Below are 13,846 nucleotides of genomic sequence, written 5' to 3' on the forward strand. Positions count from 1 at the left end.
GTGTAGTAGGATTCAATCTTAGTCTTGTATTGACGCTTTGCCTGTTTGATTGTTTGTCTGAAGGTATAGCGGAATTACTTATAAGAGTCTGGATTAGTGTCCCGCTTCTTGAATGTGGCATCTCTAGCCTTTTGCCCGGTGCAGATGTTTTTTTTATTTCACCTTTATTTAACCAGGTTGTCTAGTTGAGAACAAGTTCTCATTTACAACTGCGACCTGGCCAAGATAAAGCAAAGCAGTTCGACACTTACAACACAGAGTTACACATGGAATAACCAAACATTCAGTCAATAATACAATAGAAAAAGTCTATATACAATGTTGTTTGTAATCCATCGACATACCTCACAGATGTATTTGGCTCCCAGAATGTATGGCACAAGTGAATCCAGTGGTTTGTAACCCAATTTGAGCGAGCCAATGCAGCTCTTTGAGTTGGGATATTAGGTTACTCAGGTTATTGGGTTATTTCCTACAGTGGTAACCAAGGGCCTCAAACAGGCAGAATAGACTCATTGCATAACAAATGCCCCAGGAAATGCTGCTGCATTTTCTTGTCAGGCATGTAACTCGTTAAAAGAACATGCTGTTATAATATCACACACAAGATGACAAGAGGACATCATTTGTTGGCTATGCTGTTTGTCAGGATGGAGTGGACCAGAAGTGCATGGCACAACTGGCTGAGGATAACCTCAGTATAGGACAGGGACATGACTTGGATGGTACAAAATGGAGGGAACTCATTGTCGTCGAGTTCCTTAATGCCCTAAACACTAAATATAGAATAAAGAGAAGGAAGGTGTGTAGAGGTATACTCTTTCAGTATGAAGACAGGTCTTGAATTGTTAACCACATAATAGAGATATTGGAGATAGGAGGGAAATGTAAAACTGCCTGAGGTCTTAATGCACCTCCACAGTGCCATGTCTGTAGAACAAGCCCTCTAACTCTTATCCTCCTCCTCTTTCTGGTCATTTAACTCAATTAGAGATGAAAGGCTTTCTAAGAACAAGCAAGCAGGACCTGGAAGCCCCTCCCTCCACACTGAAACCATCCAATAGGCTGAAGGAATGCCAATTTAGTTAATATGTGACAACAAGTCCTTTCATTTGTTTTTCGTTCCTTCTTACAAATACTTTTATGGCATCATTATGAAGGTATGTCAGCTATGGAGAAGACAAACACTGATGTCTTTTATGCTGTGGTGAGGATGTCTAGAATGGTTGGAAATGCAGGCGCTCACTGGTCGTCTCTTCACTTCACAGCTGCAACCAACCAACTGCTATCTGGGAGCTATGAAGATACCGTTACCTAATAAAGACAAATCTAATCTACGTCAGTGGAGGCTGCTGAGGGTAGGACAGCTCGTAAAAATGGCTGAAATGGAGTCAATGGAATGGTATCAAACATGTGGTTTCCATGTGGTTGATACCATTCCAGCCATTACTATAAGCCGTCCTCCCCTCAGCAGCCTCCACTGATCTACATGGCTCTACAGACCATTCTGAAGACACCTGGCTACTGAAACACAAAGTTAATAATCTGTGGTCTCTATTTCAGTTAAAGCGAAAGGTAGAAGTTTGGACATCTGGCAATTAAATCAAATAAATTGAAATAAAGAAAAATGAGTATTCTTTCGTTTATAATGAGTGTTTGCCGTTTAAATTCTAGCTAATGAGGTACGTGTGTGTCATCCAGAAGGGGGCTTAAGGGGAGCCAGAGGACAGGGGCTGGACTAGACCACCTGGCCTGACTGCAGCATCAGCCTGCTGACAGAACTACACCTGACTCATTCATTTACTCTCCAACATACACTCACAAGCACATCATACCTGACTCGATATGTCTATTTACATAATGCACACACCCACACAACAACACGTGGACACACAGAACCATAGGTCTCTCGTGCGAAAGAGATTTGACCACAGATGGTCTCAGGGATGTTAACTCTGGAAATTCCTTTGGTCTCTACTGAGTTAGGTAAATCAGCTTTGAGTTTTCTTGCACCCTCCTTGTGGAACGATCTTCAAAATGTTCTGAAATGTGATGTTCTGGTGCCTCTAGGGCAAATCAGAAAGCTGATTGAGGACCTTATTACTGATGTTCTACAAAGATCATCAAGGACAACAACCACCCGAGCCACTGCCTGTTCACCCCGCTATCATCCAGAAGACAAGGTCAGTACAGGTGCATCAAAGCTGGGACCGAGAGACTGAAAAACAGCTTCTATCTCAAGGCCATCAGACTGTTAAACAGCAACCACTGAGTGGCCGCTGCCAACACACTGACTCAACTCCAGCCACTTTAATAATGGGAATTGATGGGAAATGTAAAATATATCACTAGCCACATTAAACAATGCTACCTAATATAATGTTACATACCCTACATTATTCATCTCATATGTATACGTATATACTGTACTCTATATCATCTACTGCATCCTTATGTAATTACATGTATCACTAGCCACTTTGTTTACATACTCATCTCATATGTATATACTGCACTCAATACCATCTACTGTATCTTGCCTATGCTGCTCTGTACCATCACTCATTCATATATCTCTATGTACATATTCTTATCCCCTTACACTGTGCATAAGACAGTAGTTTTGGAATTGTTAGTTAGATTACTTGTTGGTTATTACTGCATTGTCGGAACTAGAAGCACAAGCATTTCGCTACACTCGCATTAACATCTGCTAACCATGTGTATGTGACAAATACATTTGATTTGATTTGATGACTGTATTTGTTTTTTATGACTATGTTTTTTTTTCTGGTTGCATTTTGTATTTATTTCAATGTGTGTATTTTATGTCATTTAGGGCTCATCTGTAAAAGATACCTTGGTCTCAGTATGACTCCCTGATTAAATAAAGGTTAAATCAATTTAAAAAACCTCAGCGAGACTTACCTGGATAGCATGGTCCCAGATCTGTTTGTGTCATCTCACCACTTATCATGCCAAACAGGTCTGGTACCAGGCTATAACCTGGATACATACAGGTTAAATAAAATGCATACACACATGCCCATTCACACCTCCGAAACAAACACAGGTAGACCAGTGTACAGGGGGCTACATACATCCATGCTATTGGACTGAAAGTCTTTAATAATAAACACTCTCCATACAAAAGTATTCAGTTGAAGTCGGAAGTTTACATACACTTAGGTTGGAGTCATTAAAACTCGCTTTTTCAACCACTCCACAAATGCTGTATTAACAAACTATAGTTTTGGCCAGTCGGTTAGGACATCTACTTTGTGCATGACACAAGTCATTTTTCCAACAATTGCTTACAGACAGATTATTTCACTTATAATTCACTGTATCACAATTCCAGTGGGTCAGAAGTTTACATACACTAAGTTGACTGTGCCTTTATACAGCTTGGAAAATTCCAGAAAAGTATGTCATGGCTTAGAAGCTTCTGATAGGCTAATTGACATCCTTTCAGTCAATTGGAGGTGTACCTATGGATGTATTTCAAGGCCTACCTTCAAACTCAGTGCCTCTTTGCTTGACATCATGGGAAAATCAAAAGAAATCAGCAAAAATTGTAGACCTCCACAAGTTTGGGTCATCCTTGGGAGCAATTTCCAAACGCCTGAAGGTACCACGTTCATCTGTACAAACAATAGCACGCAAGTATAAACACCATGGGACCACGCAACCGTCATACCACTCAGGAAGGAGACGCGCTCTGTCTCCTAGAGATGAACGTACTTTGGTGCGAAAAGTGCAAATCAATCCCAAAACAACAGCAAAGGACCTTGTGAAGATGCTGGAGGAAACCGGTACCAAAGTATCTATATCCACAGTAAAATGAGTCCTATATCGACATAACCTGAAAGACCGCTCAGCAAGTAAGAAGCCACTGCTCCAAAACCACCATAAAAAAGATTGTACTTTTTGGAGAAATGTCCTCTGGTCGGATGAAACAAAAATAGAACTGTTTGGCCATAATGACCATCGTTATGTTTGGAGGCTTGCAAGCCGTAGAACACCATCCCAACCATGAAGCACAGGGGTGGCAGCATTATGTTGTGGGGGTGCATTGCTGCAGGAGGAACTGGTGCGCTTCACAAAATAGATGGCTTCATGAGGATGGAAATTATGTGGATATATTGAAGCAACATCTCAAGACATCAGTCAGGAAGTTAAAGCTTGGTCGCAAATGGGTCTTCCAAATGGACAATGACCCCAAGCATACGTCCAAAGTTGTGGCAAAATGGCTTAAGGACAACAAAGTCAAGGTATTGGAGTGGCCATCACAAAGCCCTGACCTCAATCCTATAGAACATTTGTGGGCAGAACTGAAAAAGCGTATGTGAGCAAGGAGGTCTACAAACCTGACTACACCAGCTCTGTCAGGAGGAATGGGCCAAAATTCACACAACTTATTTTTTATATTTTTTATTTTACCTTTATTTAACTAGGCAAGTCAGTTAAGAACAAATTCTTATTTTCAATGACGGCCTAGGAACAGTGGGTTAACTGCCTTGTTCAGGGGCAGAACGACAGAAATGTACCTTGTCAGCTCGGGGGTTTGAACTTGCAACCTTCCGGTTACTAGTCCAACGCTCTAACCACTAGGCTACGCTGCCGCCCCTTATTGTGGGGAGCTTATGGAAGGCTACCCAAAATGTTTGACCCAAGTTAAACACTTTAAAGGCAATGCTACCAAATACTAATTGAGTGTATGTAAACTTCTGAATCACTGGGAATGTGGTGAAAGAAATAAAAGCTGAAATAAATAATTCTCTCTACTATTATTCTGATATTTCACATTCTTAAAATAAAGTGGATATCCTAACTGACCTAACACGGGAAATTTTTACTAGGATTAAATGTCAGGAATTGTGAAAAACTGAGTTTAAATGTATTTGGCTAAGGTGTATGTAAACTTCCAACTTCAACTGTATGTACAAGGTCACATACTGTGTAGCATTTTATGGAAATGATCTACTATCCGTCTCTACTATCAATCTCTCATCATAAATACAATACATTTCAACAGTCATCCACCACAGTACTTGATCATAATAAAAAAAAATCAGTTGACCATATCAGCTTGTCTACAGAAATCTCTGTGGTCCTTTCCCAGAGCAATACACAGGGGACACAGTTAGACCCAAATTGTATGTAAGTATTTTAAAGACTTGAACCCAGGTCTGATGACTGTTCTACTACTTTACAATGTTATCAATGACTGACTGATTGCCTTTGAAGGAAAAGAATAAAGCATGAATTCCTTTAAAACAAACACAAACTCAGTGAGACATTATAAATAACGCACATTGCTAATGAACACCAGTGCAAGAAAAAAAGGAGTTCAACAGGGAAATGTAAGAAAAACTATAAAAAACAAAAAACAAATAAGAAGACTAAAGAAGGTGGACAGAAGACTTAAAAGAAGACTTAAAAGGTGGACAGTATATGTCTCATCAACATGTAAGGCCTGAGTGAGACATTCAAACAGCATACAGTACACATAGGTTTGCACATTTTGGGGAATATTCAGAGGTGAAAACTTTCTGTGGGAATTAACGGGAATATATGGGAATTAACGGAAATATATGCAAATTAATATTAATACCATTTAAATGTATGTGTTTTCTTGCATTGGATATATTTACCATATCATATGGAGACAGAAACATAAACCTTTTACCTTATCATAAGTAGACATAATTGCAAATGATTAAATCCTTTCAACAAAATTTTAAAAAACTATTTAGTTCCAAAATTAACTTTAATTAAATGAGTTGACTCTTCACAAGGGATGATTTCACTGAAGAACAAAAGAAAGGGAATATTGAATGATCCCCAATGATCCATCGCATCTACCAAAAACATTTTCAACATACATCTGTTAAATGATAGTGTTGAAATTAAAGCTTTGGTTGTCTTCCTCTCATGCTTCCATGTCTTCTCCCAAGATCTCCTCAATGTCCACCTCTTGGACATCAGACTCTGAGGCCTCATCTTCACTGTCACTTTCCAACCTTGTTGAGGATGGCTCATTGTCAGGCACAAAAAGCCTCAAATTTGCCCGGATAGCCACCAATTTTTCAACCAATTGGTCAGCCTGTTGTGTGCTTTGGTAGGTGTGTTCCCAAACAAGGATCAGTTGCGCTCTGAGGCGGCTGATGTTGGTGGGATTTGGAATGTTTTTTTTAACCTTTATTTAACCCAAGTCAGTTAAGAACAAATTCTTATTTTCAATGACGGCCTAGGAACAGTGGGTTAACTGCCTTGTTCAGAGGCAGAACGACAGATTTGTACCTTGTCAGCTTGGGGATTCGAACTTGCAACCTTTCGGTTACTAATACAATGCTCTAACCACTTGGCCTAAATGATGGAGTCAACAGAGGAAAGAGCTTCAGATCCACAAAGTCCCTTCCACCAGGTGACTGATGAGACATGTTGGCACAACTGCCATATCGCATCCACATCCAAAAGCCCTTGATTGGAAATGTACTTCACCAGACTGCCAAGAATCTTGCCCTCATTAAAGGCCAAGGTGGCGAGACATGGTAGTAATGACACCATAGACCTTGTTCATCTGTGTGCCAGACAGGATGCTCTTGCCAGCATACTTGGGTCCAACATATACGATGCAGGCAGAAGTCTTCACACTTTTTGATGTATTTCAGAACTGCAATTTCCTCTGCTTGGAGCAACAGTGAAGTGGGCAGGGCAGTATGGATTTCTTCTCTTACATCTGCAAGCAGAGTCTGAACATCAGACAGGATGGCATTGCCTCCCTCAATCCGTGCAATGGCTACTGCTATAGGTTTCAGTAGTTTCAGGCTGCTTACCACTATCTCCCAAAATCCATAATCCAGGAGAATCCTCTTGATGGGGCTGTCCATATCGGCAGACTGTGATATGGCCATTTCTTTGAGAGACTCCTTCCCCTCCAGGAGACTGTCAAACATGACAACATCATCCCAATGGGTGTTGCTGGGCAGCTTAAATCTGGTGCTCTTGTTCTTCTCACTTTGCTTGGTGAGGTAGATTGCTGCTATAACTTGATGACCCTTCACATACCTAACCATTTCCTTGGATCTCTTGTAGAGTGTATCCATTGTTTTCAGTGCCATGATGTCCTTGAGGAGCAGATTCAATGGATGAGCAGCACAGCCAATGGATGTGATGTGAGGGTAGGACTCCTCCACTTTAGACCAAGCAGCCTTCATGTTCGCAGTATTGTCTGTCACCAGTGCAAATACCTTCTGTGGTCTAAGGTTATTGATGACTGCCTTCAGCTCATCTGCAATGTAGAGACCAGTGTGTCTGTTGTCTCTTGTGTCTGTGCTCTTGTAGAATACTGGTTGAGGGGTGGAGATGATGTAGTTAATTATTCCTTGCTCACAAACATTCGACCACCCATCAGAGATGATTGCAATACAGTCTGCTTTCTCGATGGTTCGCTTGACCTTCACTTGAACTCTGCATCCAACAAATGAGTAGATAAAGCATGTCTGGTTGGAGGGGTGTATGCTGGGCGAAGAACATTCAGAAATCTTTTCCGATACACATTGCCTGTGAGCATCAGAGGTGAACCAGTTGCATACACAACTCGAGCAAGACATTCATCATAATTTCTCTGACTACGTTCCTCCACAGTGTCAAAAAAAACCGTTTGATTCCAGGAGGACCATGAGCTGTTGCTATCAATAAGGTGTCTGATTCATCATTTTCACCTCGAATAGAAGTAGAGGGACTTTTGTCAAAGGTTGCTTTTTGTGAGCACTCAGGGAACTTCATGCACTTGGCCAGATGATTCTGCATCTTTGTTGCATTCTTCACATATGATTTGGCAAAGTATTTGCAAATGTACACAGCTCTTTTTTCTACATTAGCTGCAGTGAAATGCCTCCACACATCGGATAGTGCCAGTGGCATTTTCCTGTAAAGATTAGAAAAAAATGTGTAAAACAAAAACCAAATATTATTCCATGTACAGATAAATAGTTAAGCAGTTAGATTAAACAACTTCTTTGTAAGATAAATGTTTTAAAATGAAACATATATGGAAACAATTAACACTCCTCGGTGAATTAACACTCCTCGGTTAGCAGGCTCAAGCAAGCTAAAACCCACATGGTAGCAAAAACTAACTAGCAGAATTGTTAACAAGTTAGAAATGATTAAAAACAAACTTTGCTGTAGGCTAATCTTTTCTAGTTAACAAAGAATCATGTATGTCATATAAAATATATTCACCCCACCCAGTATTGTAATCAAAACTTACCAGAAAACATGTAGTCCTAGGCTCAGACAGTGTAATAGTGTGGGCTCAATAGCATCTCATTAGTGTGCAAGATCTTGAGAATCAGCTGTACATGTGATGAAAGAATGCACTGTGCATGCAGAGGGTTGCAATTCCATTTAATTGGGGATAGTTTAACCAAAATATGCCCCAAGACCTAGAATTGCCATATGTGTATCCCACAAAAAAGGTTCACTATTATAAGCTACATTTTTTGATAAATTTAGACGAAATTCCCCAAATTCCAGGCCTTAAATTCCCATGGAAAATTTCCAGAAAATTAACGGAAAGTTTCCGACCCTAAGTACACACCAGAAATGTTTTTGGTCTATTGAATAATATGTGAATTATTAGACTTTATATTAATACTTATATTAATGGGGCTTATTAAAATAGTAAAAAAATAAAAACCGGGTATGGAGAAGACAGAGAAATTGCACTGTATCCCTGCCATGTGCCATGAGCTCAAGCCTCCCTCCCACATGTCATGGTCCCTTGGGATAAAGACAGGGCAGCCCTATCAAATGGCTGTTGGACCTGGAGGTGCAGGGCGTAACAGTTACGGAGTATCTGATTGGGCCAACGGTCTAAGCTGCCCTGGCCTAGTGACCGGTCAGTTTGCTGTACCTCCTTTCCTCTGTCAGCCATGATGAAGACCCTGGCTTTGTTCAAATTCATCTCTCCTTCCCTTGAAGTTATTACTGACAGGTACAAGGACTGGACAGGTACAAGTGAAGACTCTATAGCTTTCATCAAGCTGCTCATGTTAGATTACAGGTTAGTTCAAGAAAGGGAGGAAGGATACATTTTGTGTGTTTAAAGGTGGTCACAACACAAACACCCCCTCCCTCCCTCCCTCCCACAGCATCGCCATGCATCCTGAAAAAAGAAAGCTGCGGAAGTGTTTCAACCACAAACATTTGCTTTATTTAATTTCAAAGGATTATAGAAATCAGAGGAGGCTGGTAAGAACAGCTATAGGAGGACAGGCTCATTGTAATGGCTGCAATAGAAAAAATGGAACGGAGTGAAACGTGGTTTCCATATGTTGGATGTGTTTGACTCCGTACCATGAATTCCATTCCAGTCATTACAAAAAGCCTGTCCTCCTATAGCTCCTCTCACCAGCCTTCTCTGATATACATGTTTTTCAATAAGTGCAAATTTGTCACATTCCAAATACAGTAGTTCCTATGTTTGATTTCTATTGATGCATGGAGAGAGGGAGAGTGACACACACACCAAAACCCCAGACCCCCCATCCTCTCCACTAAGTTCATGTCCCTGACTCATGTGTCCTGTGACTCCAGTCCTGCCCTCACCCCCCAGCCCAGCCCTCCCCTCAGGTCCTGCTCTCCTGTTGTCACTTCTCAGAGGAGTTCTTGCGTGGCCGGCGGAAGCTGGACATGTTCTCATTTAGTGCATAGATGCGGCGGGAGAACTCCTCGAAGCCGGCGGCATCCAGTTCGCCCAGCACCTGCTCATCACACTCCACGGCCACCGCGTGCTCCACGGGGATGCAGGGGTAGTCCTCCAGCCTGGCCCCGTCCCCCAGTCCCAGGCCTGTGGCCTCAGTCCCCATGATCTCCTCTGCCTGCTCCACCGAGCAGCACAACTCTGGGTTCAATGCCATGGTCACTGTTAGCCCAGTTGTGGGCCCCGCCAGCACGTAGCCTGGCATCACTGAGCCGTTCATGGTATTCTGCTGGTTGGTGAGTGCCACCTCCTCCAGTTCCTCAATGGTGCTGTCCCGAGCCAGAGTGGGGCAATCTGAGCCTCCTGTGGTGGTGGAAGGCAGTTGCTCCACCTCCACCACCTCTACTTCTCCGTCTCCATCCTTCTCTTCTGGGGCTGGTGTCTGCTGTGCTTGGACCTCCAGAGTCTTGGCCAGGTCAATGCTAGCGTCCAGGGAGGAGGACATGTGTTTGAGGGAGGGCGGCGGCAGGCCCCCCTGGGGTTGGTCTATAGCCATGGCCGTGTTGTAGCTGGGAGGAAGAGAGGCTTTGTACTTCTGCTTGTCGGCCTCAGAGCTGGCCCTCTTCCTCAGTGAGCCCCGGTCTGGAGAGCTGGTGTCGGTGGGGAAACCCACCTCTGACGCAGCCGAGACACTGATCTGAGACTTGGCTCCTGTCGGGACCGGGATAGAGCTGGAGACATGATGCCGGTCACTGTGGGAGAGAAGGAGAGATGGAGAAAGAGGGAGGTAGGGAGAGAAAGAAAGAAATAATGAAAGAGGATATGATGGATATGCTCATAAGTCTTTCACATCCAAGGGTCATGGAGAGAGGAAAGGATAGAGGGAGGAAGGCTCCCCTCCCCTGTCTAGCCCCCAGGCCTCTCTGATCAGACATGGTTCTGCATCTCATCTCTCCCCCTCCTGATCCAGATCCCAGACAGCTGGTCCACTGCAAATCACTCCCCATTATTACATTCAAAAACATATTCTCAGCTCATGCAACGGCAGGGCCATGCAGAGTGGAAGCTCACAGCATGCGTCCTAGAAAGTATGCGGGACATTTTTGCGGAATAACAGATAACAGACACGACAGAGCAACCCCCATCTGTCCCATACAAACCCTAACCGTAAATTAACTTAAACAAGGGGTCCATAGCTGTTTAGCCATACTTAACCTGATCATTCAGGTATGAGAGGAGACATTGGGGGGAAATCTCATGGGGTCAAAGGTGAAATTGGGTCCCTGTGCTGTCAGAGGTCCACCTGTGGCTGGTTAGAGAGCAGAGGAGCCTGGGTAAGTGATCCTGGCTAGTTAAACAGGTTAAAGGGGTGGTGAGGTCACTGGGTAGTGATGTCCCTGTATCAGACGCCAGACAGTCTAGTCTAGCGTGTTGCAGCAAGACGCACACAGAGAGGACCTAGAGGCCTATGCCAGGGGAATGTTTCAAACACACAGCGACTGACTGGTCATTGCCTAGCTGTTTGATGGAGTACTTCAGGACTCAACACATGGGAGCTTGTTAAGAGGGTCCCAACCGCAGCCCCTGCCCCCTGTGGAGGCAGCAGAGCACAGGGCACTGACAAAACAGTTCACATACAGGGTTTAAAAACACACACGCATGCTAGTGCTGAGCGATGAGTGTTTTTTGAGGTCGGTTCAGTTTTAGTTCGATGATTCAAGAATAATCACCGTTCTTGATTTTAGCTTCAAATTATTATTATTTGTTTTACATTAAATGCACAATGCATTATGTGGGTTGAATGCTGTAACAACACTGAATAAAACAAGTAATACAAGTCCCATGATGGTAGTGGCTGCTTATTACCGATTACTTTAATAAAATATTTCAGTTTTATTTGATGGTCTTTATTATTTCATTCCAAGTCATCATCTCATCTCTACAAAGCTGCTGCCTATGATGTCTGACAAAACCACAACTTTAGTAGTTCTTCAAAGTACATAAGGGATACTTTCATGATGACTGAATACCAATTATCAATCACTTAGAAAATGTATTTTCGGGTAGATACCTCGCAAAGCAACTTCTCTCTATCCCTCTCGATCGTATGTTCTTCTGTCTATTCTCTCCCTCTCAGTGTCTGCCCCACACAAACCTGACAAGTAGACGGGCAATGGATTATGGTAATTGTAGTTAATTAGCACATTTTCTGGGGAAAAATATAAAGAATATTGGCCTGTTGGAGATGACAACTCCCTACTACATCGCAATGTTCAGGCTTGATCTGATTTATCTCTAGAAAAACTGTGCATATATATATATACACATTTTTTACTTCAGTTTATTTTGGTAAATACTTTAACACTCTTTTTCTTAAAACAGCAATGTTGGTTAAGGACTTTTATGTAAGCATTTCACTGTAAGGTCTACACATGTTGTATTCGGCGCACATGACAAATGCAATTAGATTTTTATTGGACACAAACACACACAGCTCACTGCTGATGAGTCAGTCACAGACACAAGACAGCAGAGTGTCCTCAACCTGCCCTATAAAAGAGGAAACCCACACAAAGTGGATGGCCCATGTCATACCTGATCATAATTATAGCTCACGGCCAGCATTTAATAAGCAGCTTACAGGAACACACAAGATGAGGTCAAACGTTCATGCAAGGTAAAACAAATAAAGATAATGAGTTGAGATAACCTGGCATGAGAGCTCTTCTTTCTGAACAATACACTGTGCTGCACTTATTCACAGTGCGTGTCTATCTGGAAACATAATCTAACGCAATTGCCTTCACATTGGCCCTTAGCGACTATACAGTATATCCCATAAACCAAGGCTAAATAGAAACAACATGCTGTTCAAAACTCTTGATCAGTTTTCTCAAAAAAGCTAAAGGTTTAATGGTTTGCCATTAATGATTTGTATCTGTGAACTCCTCAACAAAATGATTATGGTGTTTTGAGCACGCTCCAAAACTAAAAAACAAAACCTGATTTGGAAGACGGGAATAAAAAGAGACCTTCCATGAGAACTGAATTATCATTCCAGCGAGCAAACCCAAACTTTGGTCCAGGCTGGGCCCCTATCAAACAGAGGACAGGTTGGAAAAAACGGAGCTGACTGTTTGTTAAGCATGAGTTTCAAACATTCAATGCATAATTTACAACAAGCTAATGACTGCCTACAGTCTGTTGTCTGCTGAATGACGTCCTCGTGGCAAGAGCTCTGAGACTGATCCAATCTTTGATTTGAATTAATATCAAGCCTTCTAGTTTCTCCCTGGCCCTCTCCCAGTACCCCTACCACACAGTAATCCATCTCGGCTTCAGGAGAACCCAGGTTAGGATCCAGGAGAAAGCTGGCCAACACAGATGCCTTCATGCGTTTTGGCTCCGAAACACAGTGATATGATATACAATCACATTGCGTAAAACATATGACCACTTCTTCTTTTCTGGGAGTGTTTAGATGTCACAATAATAAGGCCTGGATAATAAGGCATTTCTTGTTTGGAGCACGTTTGTTTGTTACATTTAGCTCCCCTCCAAATTGGTTCCTTTAAACAGCTGTCAAGTTAAGTCCCTTAATCAAGAGTGTAGTAAAGAGTCTGAGGAGTGGCGGCAGGAGGAGAGGCGGCAGGAGGAGAGGGGGAGGAGGCTAACCCCCACAAATCTCCTTGAATGGGCTGTCATAATATTTTTTCATGCAGCACATTGTCTCAGTATGACTCCTGACACATTGCTTTTTATTCAGACCAATTAGGCTGTCCCCCTCCTTGCACCACTCCCCATACAGTAATTATTGCTCTGCTCAGAGGAAGGGAGAGCAGTAGTACACTTCCTGAATACTGTTGAAAAACCTGGAACCCATAGAGCGGGAGGACGGTGAGGGATGGAGGGAATATTGGCGGATTTACAGGAAGAACTCTCCATTGGAGGGAAGCAATGAAGGGTCTAGTTTTCACACAGTAGCCCATTGTGCCTATAAACAATACATAAAGTTAATTTGGAAAGTATTCAGACCCTTTGACTTTTTTCACATTTTGTTACGTTACAGCCTTATTCAGAAATGGATTTCCCCCCCTTTATTTATTTTTTAATCAAAAATCAAAAAACATC

General features: G+C 42.4%; 1 protein-coding gene across 1 annotated transcript in view; it reads right to left on the reverse strand.

Moving 5' to 3' along the window:
- Positions 1–9,167: 9,167 nt before the first annotated feature.
- The window catches only part of LOC112257826 (UV radiation resistance-associated gene protein), a 153,994-nt gene continuing 149,315 nt past the window's right edge, over positions 9,168–13,846 (reverse strand). The window contains exon 15 of the mRNA XM_024431698.2: positions 9,168–10,467. Within this exon, the coding sequence (XP_024287466.1) occupies positions 9,663–10,467 (805 nt within the window). The 3' untranslated portion in view covers positions 9,168–9,662. The remainder of the gene's footprint in view (positions 10,468–13,846) is intronic.

This window comes from Oncorhynchus tshawytscha, linkage group LG09, assembly GCF_018296145.1.
Source record: "Oncorhynchus tshawytscha isolate Ot180627B linkage group LG09, Otsh_v2.0, whole genome shotgun sequence".
NCBI classification, from domain to species: domain Eukaryota; kingdom Metazoa; phylum Chordata; class Actinopteri; order Salmoniformes; family Salmonidae; genus Oncorhynchus; species Oncorhynchus tshawytscha.